General features: G+C 42.0%; 1 protein-coding gene across 3 annotated transcripts in view; it reads left to right on the top strand.

The window, feature by feature from the left end:
• Window positions 1–18,605, top strand: part of LOC126248163 (lachesin-like) — a 1,464,009-nt gene that overhangs the window by 1,162,545 nt on the left and 282,859 nt on the right. The window contains exon 11 of one of the 3 annotated variants that reach the window (XM_049948928.1): window positions 8,310–11,352. The exons of 1 other annotated variant lie outside the window; for it this stretch is intronic. In XM_049948928.1, the coding sequence (XP_049804885.1) occupies window positions 8,310–8,482 (173 nt within the window). In that variant the 3' untranslated portion in view covers window positions 8,483–11,352. Of the gene's footprint in view, window positions 1–8,306; window positions 11,353–18,605 lie in introns of those variants that run through there. One more of the 3 variants, XM_049948919.1, reaches the window with a different exon arrangement.

Below are 18,605 nucleotides of genomic sequence, written 5' to 3'. Positions count from 1 at the left end.
ACACCCAGTTTATTTTTTTAATATTTTTTTCCCTTCATGGCAAGCCATCCTAGGCTTACATTTCATCGCACGCACTCTGTGACAAGTTTTTCTGCTTGTCTTCGTGTTTGCCAAACCATATCTTGGTCCGGAAGGTCGGCGAACTTCCCACTAATTGAGAACGTTTGGAGCATTATGGGAAGGGCCCTCCAACCAAATCAGAATTCTGACGATCTGAATTTTTACGATGTAACCTACACACTGGGCAGAATTTGGCTTGATATCCCTCAGCAGAACATCCAACAAATCTATCAATCAAAGCCAAGCCGAATAACTGCTGTCATAAGCGACAGCTGTGGGTGAGAGGTTCTAGGTGCAGGTTCGTATCCTGCCTCGGGCATGGATGTGTATGATTTCAAATGGTTCAAATGGCTCTGAGCACTATGGGACTTAACAGCTATGGTCATCAGTTCCCTAGAACTTAGAACTACTTAAACCTAACTAACCGAAGGACACCACACAACACCCAGTCATCACGAGGCAGAGAAAATCCTTGATCCCGCCGGGAATCGAACCCGGGAACCCGGGCGTGGGAAGCGAGAACGCTACCTCACGACCACGAGCTGCAGACGTGTATGATTTCCTTAAGTTAGTTAGATGACCTCAGATACTAAGTCACTTAGTGCTTAGAGCCACTTGAACCATTTATAAATTGTTGTTTGTCTCTGTTGCTAATTTTTACCGTTTTCTGGTCTATACGTGTCCTTACAATATATTATTAATTATAGCTGACGGCGTCTTGAAACGAGATTGTAAAATGGGCATCAACGAAAGAAAAATGTGTGTAACGGAATGAAACTGAACCAAACTAAGCGATTCTGAGGAACGAAGATTATGATTTGTGGGACTGGAAGTAGTGGATGAGTTTTCTGTTTCTGTATAAAAATAAGTAATTATGGGCGAAGGGCAGAAGATGTAAAATACAGGATGCTCGGAAATTCCCGTTTCAGACTTGTAGGACTTCTATAGGGGACTGAGTAGATGATATTTCGAATTTTAATCCATATCCGTTTCCTTGCTACAACCGTCTGAAAACATGTGAGTACATCTACATCTACATATATACTCCGCTAGCTGCGTGTGGCGGAGGGCATAATTCGTGCCAAAGTCATATCCCCCCCCCCCGTTCCAGCGAGGGAAAAACGATTGTCTGAATGTCTCAGTACGAGCTCTAATTTCCCTTATCCACAAGCTCCGGTTTTAAAATCTAGCCTCCTCCCTTACTTATAAGTCAGTTCGACAGTATAACTGTGATTGCATACGCCCAATGAACTTGATTTCGGATAAGGCTCTCGTCTCCGAAGAAATGCTGAACGGCTGTCGGAGAGAACTGTACGACAAGTCCTTCTAAATAACAATGTATTCTAATCCTGCATTTTCCACTTATCTGCCATCACTAAAAATCGAAACGCGGTACCTTATGACTCAAGGGGTTCACAAAAAAAACAACTTAAATAATACAAAAATTAATTAATAACGTCACCGTCTCATTGTCTGTCCACAATTCGATAAATAAGGCGGACAGAAATCAATACGTAATCGTTTGGCTGTACGTTTGCCAGTGGAAGGTTGACAGACGTTTCTAAAAAACACAATACCTTACCAAACAATAATGAATAAAGAAAGCAGCTGTCTTATATCGTTAGTATTCAAATATGTTAATCTGGAATAAGGTATTTAAATTCGTCATTAAAAGGTAAATGGCTAGTGGAGGTGGCTACTTTGTTACGATAGTAATTTATGTACCTTAGATTAACGTTGCTTACATGCATTTGATTCCTGGACACGGGCAGCTAAGTACTATGAGTAAAATGTATTACTATGAAACTTTTCTGGACCAAATGAGCAACTGTTGGCTTTCAACAGATTGACAACGCTAAAATACGAGCTAAGCCACTACACAACCGCATTATTAAACAGACACAGGCATGAAATGTGTGAGTTTCATTTATTCATTTCTTTAATTCTAAGTTTTATTGCTATGCTTTGTTTTCAGTCGATTAGCAAGAATTACTTTGCCTCTAAATATTACTGAACAACACTGATTATTTGTTGAGCATTCATTATTACTTGCTTTCGATTATTATTTTTATTAAAAAAAACAGAACTGCCACTGATTTTTAACACTTTTCTTTTAGCGATTTAAACACCGACACTTAGGAGTTCAGTAATTGGAAGGGAACAGGACCCTAAGTAGGCGACAGTGACTGAGAATAATGACATGATCAGATACCTACAGGTCTTACGTGCAACACTTACTAATGAAACAAATGAAATATCTATCAGAAAGTTTCTAACATGAACTGGGTGTGACCACATGGGTGTGAAATCTTATGGGACTTAACTGCTTAGGTCATCAGTCCTTAAGCTTACACACTACTTAACCTGAATTATCCTAAGGACAAACACACACACCCATGCCTGAGGGAGGACTCGAACCTCCGCCGGAACCAGCCGCACAGTCCATGACTGCAGCGCCTGACCGCTCGGCTAACCCCGCGCGGCTAACGTGAACTGAAAAGCAACAATCTTAGGTAAGTTGCAGATGCTGAACCGTCATCTTCGTTGTCGTCTATAATGCTCCCATTGCTTCATGTAATATTGCGGGTATACCTAAATTCCCAATAATCAATTACAGGGCAGGAACTTGATATTATTGGAGTCTCTTACATCTGCCTACACTCGTCATTCTCTTGTATCTCGCTAACAATAACTGCCCCTCACATACACCTGACAGTGGACGCGACTTGCTTGTATTCACTCTTTCGTCACAAGTCTAAGGAAGTCTCCTACGAGCTCTGCTCTGACGCGACACTCGCGTCCAGAGACAGCGCTCCTGTAGAAGTCATTACTCTCTGCCAGCGATATTTCTTTTCCTAACGTCCACTAACGGCATCAAACCAGAATAAATCCATCAAATACCAAAATAACTTATGTAGATGACAGCACATATTACATGTCTAATTAACACATACTATCTAAAAATTTAGAGCCGGCCGAAGTGGCCGTGCGGTTAAAGGCGCTGCAGTCTGGAACCGCAAGACCGCTACGGTCGCAGGTTCGAATCCTGCCTCGGGCATGGATGTGTGTGTTGTCCTTAGGTTAGTTAGGTTTAAGTAGTTCTAAGTTCTCGGGGACTAATGACCTCAGCAGTTGAGTCCCATAGTGCTCAGAGCCATTTGGACCATTTAAAAATTTAGAGACGAAAACAATCAGATCACAAACTATTATTTGGAAAAAGTGGAACACGGAGACAGAGAGATATTATAACATTTGAAGTTTATTCCGCCGAGTAGGGATATGATACTACACAGACGAATAGCATTAAAGATCTGTACATGCACTGTGATTGTGGAAATTCAGTGCAGAGTAGCGACACCACGTGCTGCAATAGGTGCCGGTAGACGTCATGTCACAGATTCAAGGAGTGCCTGAATATGCTGCTCCCTCAAGGTGTAGAAGGCGATATGGCGTTTTACAGGCAATAGTGCTCCAAAGTATCACGCTTGTTTTTCTGCTATGTCGCTCAACAGTACAATCTGCACGACTGGGTGCACCAGGGAGAGGTCGAATGCGTATATGGTCTTTACTGTTGGACAATTTCAAGCGGAACTTGTCCGAAAACACTACATTTTGCCTCTCAACAAGCCAGTGACGATGTTCATTTGCTCATTGCAGTCCACGGCGTTGGCATGCGTGCCTCCAGTTCAATCCGCAGAATACGGAGTAGAAACGTCAAAGCAGATATTTCTGCACTCGTTGCAGTGTTCCAACTTGGTGCCAGCGCAGAGGACGAAGCTGTTCCGCCCGTTACGAACAAGCGGACAAGATAGCGGTCATCTACCGCTGAGGTCACATTGTGCTAGCCTGTATCGTGTCGGCGTTGTTTCCACTGGTCGTTCTTTCCACTGGTTCCATATACGCCTCACTGTTCAAGCAGTACGAGCCGCATGTCAGGGAACGGCAGACCTGCCTAACGGAGACAGATCATTCTGCCCCATTCAAACACACGCACATGCCGAATTTCCACCCTGTGATGTCGGCGAGGCACAGTGGTACTTGATTACATGTTTCCATTTCGTACGACTGCTCCGCACAGACTGAGCGTTGCGTTACACTGAGGGTGCTACTGAGCTTACGTCCACGCCACCTCCCTACCATTTCAATTAGACTTGCAACAAATATTCGGCTATTATTCGATATTCGGCCTATTCAGCTACTTTTATGTTACTAGGCCGAATACCGACATCTAGGAACTATTCGGCCGAATACTGTATACGTAACTAAGATGTTGCTTTATGATAATAATGTTTTTTCCTTGAAATCATTAAAGTAGTCGTACTTACATAATCACATTCCATAATATAAAAATTAACAAAAAACTAGGTATTTGGCGGGTATATTTTTAAAATAATAAATGGCAATGCACTTGAGTTTTCGTAACTGAAATTTAGAAGTGGAAAGTTATGATGCAAAAAGACTAATTTTTCTGCCCTTTTAGGCAGTACTTTCCTCCTTCTCTTCACGTAGCCAATCCCAGATCCATAGGAAAGACGCTCTGAATAAACACTGCTTCATTACGCCGACAAATATTTTACTGAAAAGTGTACCAAACACACGGGAATTTATCTTTTCTTTCTTGCCTCCATATCTGTGGATTGGCGTGTCGTGATATGTTGCTAACACATTTATAAAGATCTATTTCAGTTGCAGATGCATTTTTACTGTCGATGTCCCGGTATGAGCTGTGTTTTCTTTTCTGCAACCACCTCTTCGAAGCAATCCATAAAAGATGAGTGAATAGTCTGGCTTAGGCTCTGCTCTGCTGTACTTATCTTCTTCGTTCAAATAGGGGACGAATCCACGTTGTCGTCGCTGCTCGTTTCACAGTTCATCTTTAGCCTGTCGATGAAAGTACACTGCCTTACTTTTATTTTGTGCAGTTGAATGGTCAGAGCACTCATTTTAAAGCGTGGGGCTGAAACGGTAACCACTAAACGATTTTTACCTCTTGTTATGTCTTCAAATCTTCCTTTCAGCCCTTGCTGCATGACAAGCCTCACCCGGCTTAAGTCGGGTGTTAACCATGACGTGCTCGTTTTATCACAGTATCGTATTAATGTAACAATATACGGAATAATTTCAGATGTGCAAGCGTATTGGATAATTGTAATTTTTTTTATTTCCAGAAATGGTTGTAATAATTTTAAAAGTCGCTCTAACGGCTCCCGTTGTACGGCAGTCAGCTGGGCAATATCACTGTCCGTTAGATGTAGTGAAAGAGCCTGTTTTCGTTCCCTTAGCCTTGCAGTTATATCACAGATGAAATTCCACCACGTACTGACGTTTTGCGCCCATTCATGGTTAGGTAGATACAACTATTTTTGATGAGAATGCAGTTTTTCCGGTGCACTACCTGAATGAATAAAATGAGTTCCGATCCTCTAACCTGTAGCTGTCATTTGAGTCACATATGACTTAGCCTCTAGTCAGCCGTTAACTATTAATTGCCGGCCGCGGTGGTCTCGCGGTTCTAGGCGCGCAGTCCGGAACTGTGCGACTGCTACGGTCGCAGGTTCGAATCCTGCCTCGGGCATGGATGTGTGTGATGTCCTTAGGTTAGTTAGGTTTAAGTAGTTCTAAGTTCTAGGGGACTGATGACCACAGCAGTTGAGTCCCATAGTGCTCAGAGCCATGTGAACCATGTGTGAACTATTAATTGAAGAGTATAAGTGAAATAACACACTGAGGCCAACTCTGCATTGCTAACAACTTTTACTATGTTTCGTCCATTATCGTGGGTACCGACATGAGTTTCTGCCAGCTGGATGTCTCATAAACTTGCAACTTACTGTAATCTAATGTAAACGTTTTCTGCTGTGTGTTGTTCCTCAAATAGGTTGATGCTCAATACTGCATGTCTGACATTGAATTCACGATGAATAAAATGCGGATTAATACTTAAAAACCTGTTCTGAATATGCACCCACGTCCACGTGTCTCATGTCACGGAAATATAATGAGTCGATCAAAGTAATCTTTTAATTTTCTCAGTAACCTTACGACATATTCCTGGAATTATTGCTTGATGTTTTTTTCTTACCCTTGGGTTCATTAATATCCCAAGGTTTACGTATTTCGTCACATTCTTCAAGAATCAGTTGCTCTTCTGATGTCGAAGATCTACTTGAATCTGTATCTTGATCTGCAGTTTCTTGCCCCTTAGGACGCATAGGCTTCAACTTACGACGTTGATCGCTGTGTTTATATTTCCAATGATTTATCATTCCTGATGTAGTTGCCTTTCTTCCAACATCACCAAGAGAAATTATTTTTGTCGTCCTCGAAATATGTCCACATAGGCGACGTTTTAGAAGCCATAATCGATCATTATTAGATAGATCTCATACAATGTCACTTTTAAACAAATCAAAACGTAGAGAGTACGATAAAACGTAATTACGCATTGACGATGCGTAAGAAACTAAACTTACCAACAAAGCACACAGTGCGGTAACAATTGAGATCGCGGGACGGCGCGGCGTTGGAGGGACGTAATTACCTTTGAACAAACGAGCGAGAAAAAACACATTGATACAAGCTTTTCGCCACGGCCAGCGGAACACTTTTGCCTCACATTCGACTATTCGGCTTGAAAGCCCACGGAATACTCGATTCGGAATTTGGACAAATATCCTATTCCTTACAAGTCTGACAGAAATCACTTATTATGATTCCGCTGTTCTATACGTTCTGTTATCTTCGCGTGTTGCAGATAATTGCTTCTGAGTGTTTCACTTTTAAACAGTAGTGTATTTACACTAAACATAATTGGCAAAAATTTTTTAGGTAACGCATCTGTATAGTGTGTATCAATAAGAATCATCCGATTTGGCACGTCTATATTTATGAAACTAAAAAGCATATACAATGAATTTGGTTTTTCGATGAAGGGGGAACTTAAAAGTCTTTTTTCCTACCTTTTCAGAGGTGTTCAATATGCCCTCCTTGAGATGTACAGTACATGTCAATGCGGTATTCAAATTGCTCCCACACTGCAGCGAGCATGTCTTGAGTTACAGCTTCCACAGCTGCTGTTACGTGACGTCTCAGTTGATTCATTGTTGTTGCTAACGGAGGCACAGTCTTTCATAAACCCCCACACAAAATAATCACATATAGTCAGCCTGGTGACCTTGGAGGCTAGTAATGTGTGGCTGAATCACTTGGTCCTGTGCGGCCATCGTTCTGTGGTCCTTTGATCTAAAAATTTCGGCACTTCCAGATGCCAGTGTGGCGGTGTCCCATCCTGATGGTAAATGAAGTCGTTCGAATCAGTCTCCAAGTATGTGAAAAGAAAGTTCTCAAGCAAGTCTGGGTGTTTCCTGTGAAATGGGCCATATACCTTTTCCCGCGAAACTGCGCAAAACATTAAATTTTGGAGAATCACTCTCATTTTGAACAACTTCATGTGGTTGTTCCGTGCCCCATATTCACACATTATGACGGTACACCTTTCCACTTAAATAGAATGTTACCTCGTCACTAGACACTAAGCGTAGAAGAAAACTGCCATCCTCCAATTTGCCAAGAACGAAATTGCAGAACTCCACACGATATTTGTCACGTTCCGTTGAGCTTGCAGTGGGTGAATGTGTAAACGTTGACGCAACACACGCCAGACGGACATCGGGGGCATGTTGAGCTGTCGAGATCAACACCGATCGGATTTCTGCGGACTCCTTGGGAAAGTATGGCGAATGCGTTCGACGTCTGTGTCTGACACTCGGGGACGGCCCGGCGATTTGCGTCTACACAAACAACCTGTTTCTCGGAATTGTTCATGCCATCACGTAATGCTCTGTGCTCTAGGAGGGCGCACAACATACCTAGTATGAATGTCATGCTAGACAGTTATTATTGATCCGCACTGCTCTAAACGTAAACACAAAACACTTTCAGTTGTCCCTACGTCAGTTTTACTAGAACTGAAGTGGGCGCACACTGCTGCTACCTATCGGGAACCATGTAAAACTCTAAGAGTATGCTCTTTCCCCATCAGTACGTTATTCACGCACGTATCTCAAATAACTGAGTAGTTAGGCCTATGATTTTTTTTAAATAGATGATTCTTTTTGATACGATACATTCAGATAGTCATTGTCATTATAAAAACTGTCATCACCCTCCTGCCGTACCTGATCACGGACAGCGACCCTGTGCGTACGACCCTCCATTGCTAACACGACGCCCTCTTTGTGTTGCAGCAGGCATGGACGACGACGAGTTCACGCTGGCGTCCCCGGGCCTGCCCACGGTGCGCCGGCCCGCCGCGGCCACCAAGGCGGGCGCCGCCCCCGCGCTGCCGCCGCCCCCGCTGCTGCTGCTGCTGCCGCTGCTGCACGCGCTCACTCTGACGGCGGGCTCCGCCCCCGCCAGCTGACTCGCGACCCGCTGACGGTCGCCGCGTCCGCCTCTCGCCGCCGCCGCCGCCGCCGCCGCCGGCGCGCCCCCAGTACAAAACGCGCCGTAACTCACGCCGCTCTTGTGTTCGGAACTGGCGGAGGAGCTCGCGCTGACGAGCGACGTCGCCGTCGACGAGCGCCGGGCGGTGGCTGCGGGTGACAGCGAGGGAGGCTGGCGCTGAGGTCCCGCCACAGAGACTGTGGCCTGGCAGCGCGGCGGGTCCCGCCTTAGGTTACTACTGTCCTTTCGTTGGTTCCGTGCAGGAAAGTTTTGTAATACGTGGTAATTAGAGCTTGATTGAAGCGTGGCTACGACTTCCAAGTGTAAAAAAAAAAAAATCATAGCTTGTACTCGTACTATTTATACGCCAACCTTTTTTCATAAGACGTGCAAGGATAAGTCTCGTAAAATTTAAGCTTCGGGGAAATAACGACAAATACACTCTCCCTTAGGTCCTCCGTGTAGCGCAAGCGGTGGCAACTTTTGTTTGTGTGGACTTAAATTTGCTTACCTACGGAAAGAAATGTACATTACCCGTATACCTACGTTACGCACCTTGGTCCACTAACTTAATTACGAAAGGGAATGAATCTGAACCATCGCACCCAAATTTGGATGAAAGTGACGATTCACTTAATGTATTAAATGATTAGGTGACATTTCAAAATCTAAGTAGGTTGTTATAAAAAATCTAGAAAGAAATGTGAGTGCCAAAAGATGTACAGTCTAATGATTCACCACTGTATCGACAAGCATGAACCGAAGTAAGTTATCTTAAAGTACTGGTAGTGTGGTAAGCTCCTAGATCTCTCTAAAGGTATGCAGGCTAAGATTGTGACACTTAGGCCAAACAGGTTCATATCCATGTGTAAACGTAGAGTACCCGTTGTCATCCGAGCCATGACTTGCAAATTACCCAAAAAGTAATGACACTAAAATTTCGACACATCACCATTATCATCATCATCATACATTCGAAGCGTGTATGTGATACTTTTGTTCGAGTTCTACCATACTGAAATTATACGAGGGCTGGTAATGTCCGATTTGTAGCGAAATGGAAACGACAGTGAAAATAAAAATATTTTTATTTGCAACAATTTCTTATACCTTCCGACAAACTCTCTGTATAGTCACCGCTCCGGCTGAGACGTTCCTGGTACCTATTTAAAAAATAGTTGTAGATTGCAGAATGTAGCAATAGAGCGTTGCTGTACCAAGGTGCCAAAATGAAATGGAATAATTTTTCTTGGTATTGTACCAAATTTTTTGTAATCTCATCATAAGGCAGCCTCCTGTGCGTTCCGTCAGTTCTCTGTGCTGCAACTTGTTGTCGGTGTCAGAATGTTGTCTTTATAGTCAGCGGCTCACGTCAGCTGAGACGAGAATCGGAGGGATCCAAGTCTGGGCTGTATAGTGGGTGATCATGAAGAAGGGAAGGCATGACACTTACGCCGTGTGGGCTGCATGAAACCAGGTAAAATCTCTCACAGCTATCCATATGTGCCAGGACACGCCATTTTCTAGGCATCTTTATGTGCGCACTGTCCGCTCAGAACTAACAAGAGTGATGTGGCCCGAGCGACGGGCCAACACATCCGTACAAAGCTTCATCGGATTTTTACGTCGTTTCCACTGCGCGACCGATCGAACTTTAATTTCCGAATAGTCCTCGTACTTACGTTGGTTTTTACACTTTTTAGTAGTTATCTCATGCTAAATTAGTTACCAATTTAGGCAGCCTGACATGTCAGTAGGATTTATTTGCCGTTTACTGCAAACAATTTCCAGCAGCCGGCGAACTGATGTTTTTACTAATTTTTTGCACCTGCCCTGTGTTAGACCTCGTTTCGTTTCAGCCACATCTTGGTAAACTGCGAGTGAGGTATGTGATTTGGGATTGCGAATTCTTAGAAGTGAATTTTCGTAAACTTTCTAAAATTTTGGTTGGAGTAGGGAGCTGGAAATAATTTCAGTAAATAGCTGTCAGAATACTACCCTAGTAAAAGAAAAAAATAGTAACCTAAATGCCTCCCTCTAGGTTTACTGGATTTTACCTGCCAACTCCCTGCCTTCGTATACCTTGACCTGAAAACTAATCCATCAAATACAGATGTGTTCGCATACACCGTATACGAGAGTCGATACAGCGAGAACACATGTACCCAGTTTTCTAATGCTAGCTTTTACAACACCTAAACTACTCTGAAATATGTCTTGCAACTCATAACCAACCGAATTTGTCAATCCGGTCAAGAAGTCAGTAATCTATTATTTAATAGAAACAGACATTCAGTGTTTTCTTCCTAGGTAAAGACACTAGCAGCCTCGAAGTACAGCATTGTATGAAGGTTGGACAATAATTATACTGTATAATTTTAGCAGTCACTTCCATTTTTACGCTTATGTACCGCCTATCGAAAAAGACTTGTTTATTTTCTGTGATGTGTCCTTAGGGAGAGTGATTTTTAAAAACTGCTGTTTTAAATAATGTACAGGCCTATGCAGCAGTACTGTGAATATTGTCTTGTAACAGACGAAATCTATTTTTTTGCAGCTGAAGATTGCTTTACATACAAATACCTGATGACTTCTAGTTGTACAAAATAAAAGTACTCTCCTGTATGTTGTTAAGGAAGGCAATTAATTTTCTTATATAAATTTGAGGGAACCAGGAACGAAAACAATAAATTAATAATGCATGCTGAAATGATATATATGTATATGATGTGCAGAGATCACATTCTTTGTGAGACTCCAGTGTACCCGAAATAGACATGTATGAAAATTGCAACTGTGTATTATAGCAGAATATTGTCCCAAATAAAGACTAAGTTCGCAATGAAATGTTTCACTTTTATTATGTTCCTACTTTCTCATCAACTTCTCCATTTAATAGATTTTACACTAAAGACCGCTGCTCAATATTTTTTAAGATTTTTGAAGATAGCTGTTGATTTCATTTACCTGCAGTAGAGATGATTTGTACCGTATATTCCTTGATTAAATGTTTATGGCGGATGTGTTGTTATGGATTCATTACACCTGAGATATGTAATGGCAGTATAATCTCTTATGTACGGGATGTTCAGAGGAAACACATTCAAATAAGTAGCACAGCACCTAATAGTCTGACTGTCCTTTGTATGAGAGCACTGTGTCCATTCACGCTCATATAACAAAGGGATATCCCTCGTCATATTTATGTTGTAATAACGTCGTCGCCTGTATTCTCATATCTCTGTCCTCTCTATTCGTAATTCAAAAATTGGACGAAATGTCCAATTACACAAACATTCATATATACACACACACACACACACACACACACACACACACACACACAGAGAGAGAGAGAGAGAGTGAGAGAGAGAGAGAGAGAGAGAGACATTCTTTCACACGGAGTAAAATAATGTAAACGACAACAGTTTACCATTTAATACGTAATTTTCATTGTAAGTGTGTGTGTGTGTGTGTGTGTGTGTGTGTGAAATCTTATGGGACTTAACTGCTAAAGTCATCAGTCCCTAAGCTTACACACTACTTAACCTATATTATCCTAAGGACAAACACACACACCCATGCCCGAGGGAGGACTCGAACCTCCGCCGGGACCAGCCGCACAGTCCATGACTACAGCGTTCGTTGCAAGTACGCCTAAGCCTTCTATATTAAGATCTCTCTGGCTACAGATGACAAGAAGAACAACACATGAACAGGGATGTACAGAAGGCTATAGAAACCATAGCGTCTTTTACCTAGGTGTAAAATATTTTCTGTTTCAGTTTTTGAAGTTTACTTAAAAACTGAAATGATGTACACAAATAGTAAAAATTAATATTTCCTGTTAGTTGATAGCAAATACAAAACCAGCTAAAGGTCCTGTATATAAGGCAAAATACGTTTGCTTAAAAAGAAGAAAAACGATTGTCGTTGCTCAGGGCGAAACCTCTCCAAAAACACATCGAAATATATAACATGCGCAGGTCAATATACATTTTATTCCTAATGCTATGGAGATGCTTTTTCGTCCCTTTTTTGAGGCGGTTGCGCAATCAGTAATCTTCCAGCATTAATTTGCCAACAAGTTTGATGCGACCATTTACGATTTTTTCTTTCATCCGCAATTCTTAAAGGTATTTGTCGTATATTTACATTTGTCGTATAGATACATACTCAAATATCTGTCTCGTAGGTGTCTTGTGAATGAAATACATTCTTACAATGACTCTCAGCTTGGCATCTGCTTTTGATACGGTGTGGCCGTGCGGTTCTAGGCGCTTCAGTCTGGAACCCCGTGACCGCTACGGTCGCAGGTTCCAATCCAGCCTCGGGCATGGATATATGGGATGTCCTTAGGTTAGTTAGGTTTAAATAGTTCTAAGTTCTAGGGGAACGATGACCACAGATGTTAAGTCCCATAGTGCTCAGAGCCATTTGAACCATTTGCTTTTGATACAATTTCGTTTACGTGTTCATTCGATTTTAGGATGTTCCGGACTGTTACTCTTAATAATTTTACGGCAGTTACTCTTTCCAGATTTTTGTCTACAATGTTATCGTAAAGTCTCTTTCTGCGCAGCACGCTAGTTTTATTTACGTTCAGGGTCATCTGCAGCAGCCAACGACCACCTGAAGGTCTTCCTTCAATTCGCTACAGTGGTATGGTGTCGCCACCTCCTTATAGAGAAGAGCATCATCATGGAACAGCCTTATGAAGCTTTCTGCTTTATACGATACATCATTTACATATGCTGAAAACAGTAAAGCTCCTATCACGATTTCTTAGGGTGCTCGTGAAATTATTTTAACATCTGTCGATTTTATACCTTTAGGAGCGTCGTGTTGACTTCCGTCTGGAAGAAGTCATGACTCCCTTCACAAATCTTTTCCGATATTCGGTAATTTTGTGTTTCCTTTACTATACGACAGTGTGGAACTGTGTTAAACGCCTGTCTCGAATCGAGGAACACGGCGTCGGGCCGGGCACCGATGGATACGACAGTCTGGATCTCATGGAGAAACGGAGAGAGCTGAGTTTCGCCAAATCTCTGTTTCAGGAAACCACTATTCTACGAGAGGTTCACGTTAGCGATATCGGGATATAATTATGCACATTTGCCCGACGAGTCTTCTTCGAAATTGGAGTGGTATGCGCTTCTTTCCTCTCGTTAGGTATCCTTATTTGCTGCAGAAATGTACGTTAAGCACTGCACATAATGTCATTAGAACCTCACAGACATCACATCCCGTCCAGATGCCTTTCCACTTCCAAGGATCCGAAGCTGGTTTTCTATTCTGCGATCATTTGTCTCGATATAAAACATTTCAGCGTTGGTATGATAGTTGAAAGGAAGAACCGTAGTACGTAGTTTCATTAGACCTAACTCAGTACATAAGCTTTCTCTCTGTCGTCTTTCGTTTCGGTGAGAATATGGTCCTAAACGACTGAATAGATGATGACGATCCACTTACTGACTTTACGTGAAAACGAAACGTCTTACAGCTTTTAATCAGATTTATTGGCATAATTTTACTCTAAAATTCATCTAACGCTTCTCTCATTACTCTAGCTATTTGTTTGTCAACTAGTCAAGTTCTCTTAAATCCATCGTAGTAATTTTCTAACACGGCTATTGAACAACCCTGCCCCTTTCCCACCACTTATCTGGTGGAGGTGTAATGAACTATGCTTTGGAATGTCTTCCTTTTGTGCTCCATATCTTCGTCCTCAGAGCATAATATTTTTTGTTGGCTACCAAGATTTCTCAGCAATTTGTGTCCTGTCACTTTTACCGGGAGAAAATGTATACTACCTTTCTCAACAGTCCTTGTAAAACATGTAGTCATTCATGTTATACAGTCTTGTGTTTACTGATGACCTTCTCTGCATTACCTGACTGGAAAAGATCAAGTCTGTTTGTATATAAGCGGTCTAGAGCGTTGCCCTCATGTGTGCTCTATGTGTTCGAAGTAATTTTCAGACGAGACATTCAGAACAATCTCACACTAATTTGAGTATCTGGCACCAGTTTCGATCGAGTGGGTCTCTCACTATACAGACTGTTTCTTCTAACCTGATACAACTAAATACCTCGAAAGTGACCCATTGTAAAACAAACCGTTGTAAATAAAAAATTAATATTAGTAAAGGGGACTTCCGCCTGTGGTACAAATGCCACCTCCTGATCACGGCTCCTACGTGGGCGGTTTCAACTTTGCATTTTTAAATAGGAATCCGCATTTTTTGCACATTCTAATTCTACGCCAAAAATTTATTTTTTTGTTTACCCAGACCAATGTTTCCCGGTCGTTGTAGACGGCGTTGTAATCGACAGATATAAATTGTGACTGTTTTAGTAATTAAGAACGGACGCAATTCATTCTGCGATTCATTTACTATATAAATGAAAACCTTTGTGTATTGATGTTCAAATGTTACTTTCGTGTCACAAATGTAATAGCAGAGTACAAACAATGTGGCTAGACTTCAACGTATTTGGCAAATTACCTACGTGTATGGTAACGTCATTTTCCGTTCCATGCGGAGTTGATCTTGGTGAGTCCCCAAATCGTTCATTTCGGTGGTCGCCCTCGAACGCCGCCAACAGGGTGACTGATTTCGGTGTGTGTTTCCATCCAAACGCCGTAGCTCTCACACTGGCGGCTACGGCACTACCGGCGGAATAAAAACCAAGCCACTGTAACATGGTAAAATGTCCGTGAACTGATAGTGACAGGCGCACTTGCCGTGATTACACACGTAACGTGAAAAAACTCGCACGCCCACCGAAATCAGGCAATCCAATGGTGATAGGCAAGGGGACTCACGGAAATCAGGCACACCAATGGTGATAGGCAAGGGGACTCACGGAAATCAGGCACACCAATGGTGATAGGCAAGGGGACTCACGGAAATCAGGTACACCAATGGTGATAGGCAAGGGGACTCACGGAAATCAAGCACACCAATGGTGATAGGCAAGGGGACTCACGGAAATCAAGCACACCAATGGTGATAGGCAAGGGGACTCACGGAAATCAAGCACACCAATGGTGATAGGCAAGGGGACTCACGGAAATCAAGCACTACAGTGATGAGGGGGATGAGGACTTACCGATATCAAGCATCCCAATGGGAACAGCGAACTGTTACATCCTGGATAGACATAGCTTCTGACCAGACACTGATACGGCTAACTATTTTGTAGTGTACAATCAAATTTGCCAGACTAAAATGGATTTCAAACGTAAAAATCAACTGTTAGAACACAAAGGTTTACATGTACGTCATAATGAATCGTAGAATCGAATACGTCGGTTCAAAAAAATGGTTCTGCGCACTATGGGACTTAACATCTGTGGTCATCAGTCCCCTAGTCGTCGGTTCTTAACTGCAATGACGGACACGCTTGATATCTGTCGACTGTAGCGCCATCTACCACGAATGGAAATAATAGTTTGAAGAAACAAACAGTCTTGATTGCAACGGTGTAATTATTATTAATTTACAAATAACGCGTTTCCTCTGATTCAGGCATCTTCAGATTGGCTGATACAAGATGGTATTAGGCAGGTGGGATACCGAGCATACAGAAAACCAGCAAATAAATGCCCTCTTCAAATATTCGGAAAATAATGCACGTCGTCCATGCTGAGGCATCCAACATAATCCATTGAATACAAGGTAAGATCAGGCCTAAATAGATCTGCGACCTTGTAAGTACGACGCAGGTGTAGTTGCTTATATTCGGGCCCAGTACTAATTGCGTAGCCTTGCGTCTTCATTTACGTCGCGAATAGTACTGGGCCCAAATACGAGCAACTACACCTCCAAAATGTTTCCATGACTACCGATCAATGTGGGCCTCATCCTGCTTTGTATTCAGTGGACTACGTTGCATGCCTCAAGAAGGACACCGTGCAGTGTTTCCGAAAAGAAGGCATTTATTTGCTAGGACGTCTTATATGCTTGGTATTCCATGTGCCTAACACCACCTTATATCATACCATCTCAAGATACCTGAATCAGGCGAAACGCGTAATTTGTAAATCAATAATAATTACAGCCCTGGAACCAAGACTGTTTCTTCATCGCATATATCTGTTTGTCGTACTGTCTCTGAAAAAAACTTTTTTAAAGAGTACTTTGAGTAAATTGTACATATTTTTTTGCGTAAAATCCGAATTTGCAATAAAATGCAGTTGAAAACTAAAGTTAAGCCTATCCAAGCAGGAGGGGTGGTCAGAGCATATCATATTAGCCTTGCCTGTTTCCAATCTGCAACGGAAAACGTTTTCTGAGGGTAATATGGCTATCTTCGATATCGATTCCATCGCTGATACCAAGCAAGGATTCATCTAAACAAAAAATCCGCGGCATAAATGCCACTTGTGTCGTGCTGGCCTGACCTATTAAGGCTTCCCTACTATTCTCCGACCAATAGTAGAGGGCGAGAAATTAGCATCTAACGACGTCGTAGAATCATATGAGTCTTTGGTTTAGACGTCACATTCGGCTCTAAATCCATCACGATCGACTGTGGTTTTTAAAAATTCATCAGCCTCCAGACTGGTTGGATGTGGTTTCATGCGGCTCGCTACGAACAACCTCATCTTCTCTGAGTAGCACTTGAACCATATGAATCGGTAATTGTAAAAACAACACATGTCCACTTTTTGGCAAAAATTAGATATATGCAGAGAAGCCTTCAGGATACTTAGATGCAGCATCTATGTAAAAATCACACTTGTCCTTCACAATTTAATGCTTTTACAGGCATACAGTTTTTCGTGTTCTTTGCAGTAACAACATCAGTCCAGGACTTACGTTATTATTGCAAGAAATGGCAGATGGCAGCACCAAACGAACATACTCGGATCTTTTTCCATGTAGTGAATATAATGCATGCCAGATGGCAGCATATCTGACGCCTGTGATCTAATAACCTGTGTGCATTGTTGTAGCAGCTGCGTATACATTGCCGTTTAGTTTTGTTTATAGAACACGTTTCTTTGGATTATCTATGCACAATGTCGAAGAAGAGAGGTGCGCAACCGGAACTATATAAAAGAAATGTCATAAAAGCTGCCAGAAGGAAGGGAATTGGTTACGTGAATCACAGTGGAAGAGAAATTAATGCTGTAAAAATAGGACCTGACTGTGGGTGAGTTCAAAGGCTATGTGAATTAATCTCCTGTCTGTGTATTTTTTACTTCTTAGAGGTTCCCATCTGTTCTAAGTTTTATGGTACGTAAATATCATATGGATAATTTACTCTATCAATAAAAAATAACTGATTTTACGTAAATAATTTTTTTGCAACTCTTTTACAATTCCTGACATTGGTATTCGTGTATTAATATGTTTCAGATGTAAGAAACTTTGTTTCAAGAGGATCTCTGAACATGAACAGATAGATATATTCACTAAATTTCACGATTTTGAGAGTAAGAACACACAAGATGGTTACCTTGCAGGGCTGATCGAAAAAGAAGACGTGGTACGCAGAAGACCCCGGAAAAGTGATGGCCAGCCTAAGCCAAGAGCACTAAATTATCGATATCACGTGGTAACTGGAGATGCTCGGCGGGTCGAAGTGTGCAAAAAGGCATTTTGTAGTCTTTTTGGCATTACAAATGAACGTGTGCGACGAATTTGTAACTGTGTGAAAAATAATGTTCGCCCATGTGACAGTAGAGGACGTACTGCTTCAACCAATGCAACACCGCAGGAAGTCCTATCGATAATTGAGGAGCATATTAAAACATTCCCTACGAAAATCTCACATTATTCAAGCAAAGAAATGTATTACTTAAATCCTGAATTATCTGTAAAAAGTATGTACGAACTGTTCATGAAGTTATATCCTCATACCAGAGTGTCATATGGAATTTATTTAAGGGTTTTCAATGAGCGTTTTAACTTACGCTTTGGGCGGCCGCAAGTCGATACTTGCTGCTCTTGTGAGTCACTTTCAGTGAAGATTAAGAGTCCATCATTGAACGATACTGCAAAGCGTGTGGCTGTAGCGGAACGCATGGTACATAAAAGAAGAAGCAAAAAATTCCATTTAAAGATGGATGCTGTTAAGGAGAAG

The sequence above is a fragment of the Schistocerca nitens genome, chromosome 1 (assembly GCF_023898315.1).
Source record: "Schistocerca nitens isolate TAMUIC-IGC-003100 chromosome 1, iqSchNite1.1, whole genome shotgun sequence".
Classification (NCBI taxonomy): Eukaryota; Metazoa; Arthropoda; class Insecta; order Orthoptera; family Acrididae; genus Schistocerca; species Schistocerca nitens.
This window is presented reverse-complemented; position numbering and strand designations above follow the sequence as displayed.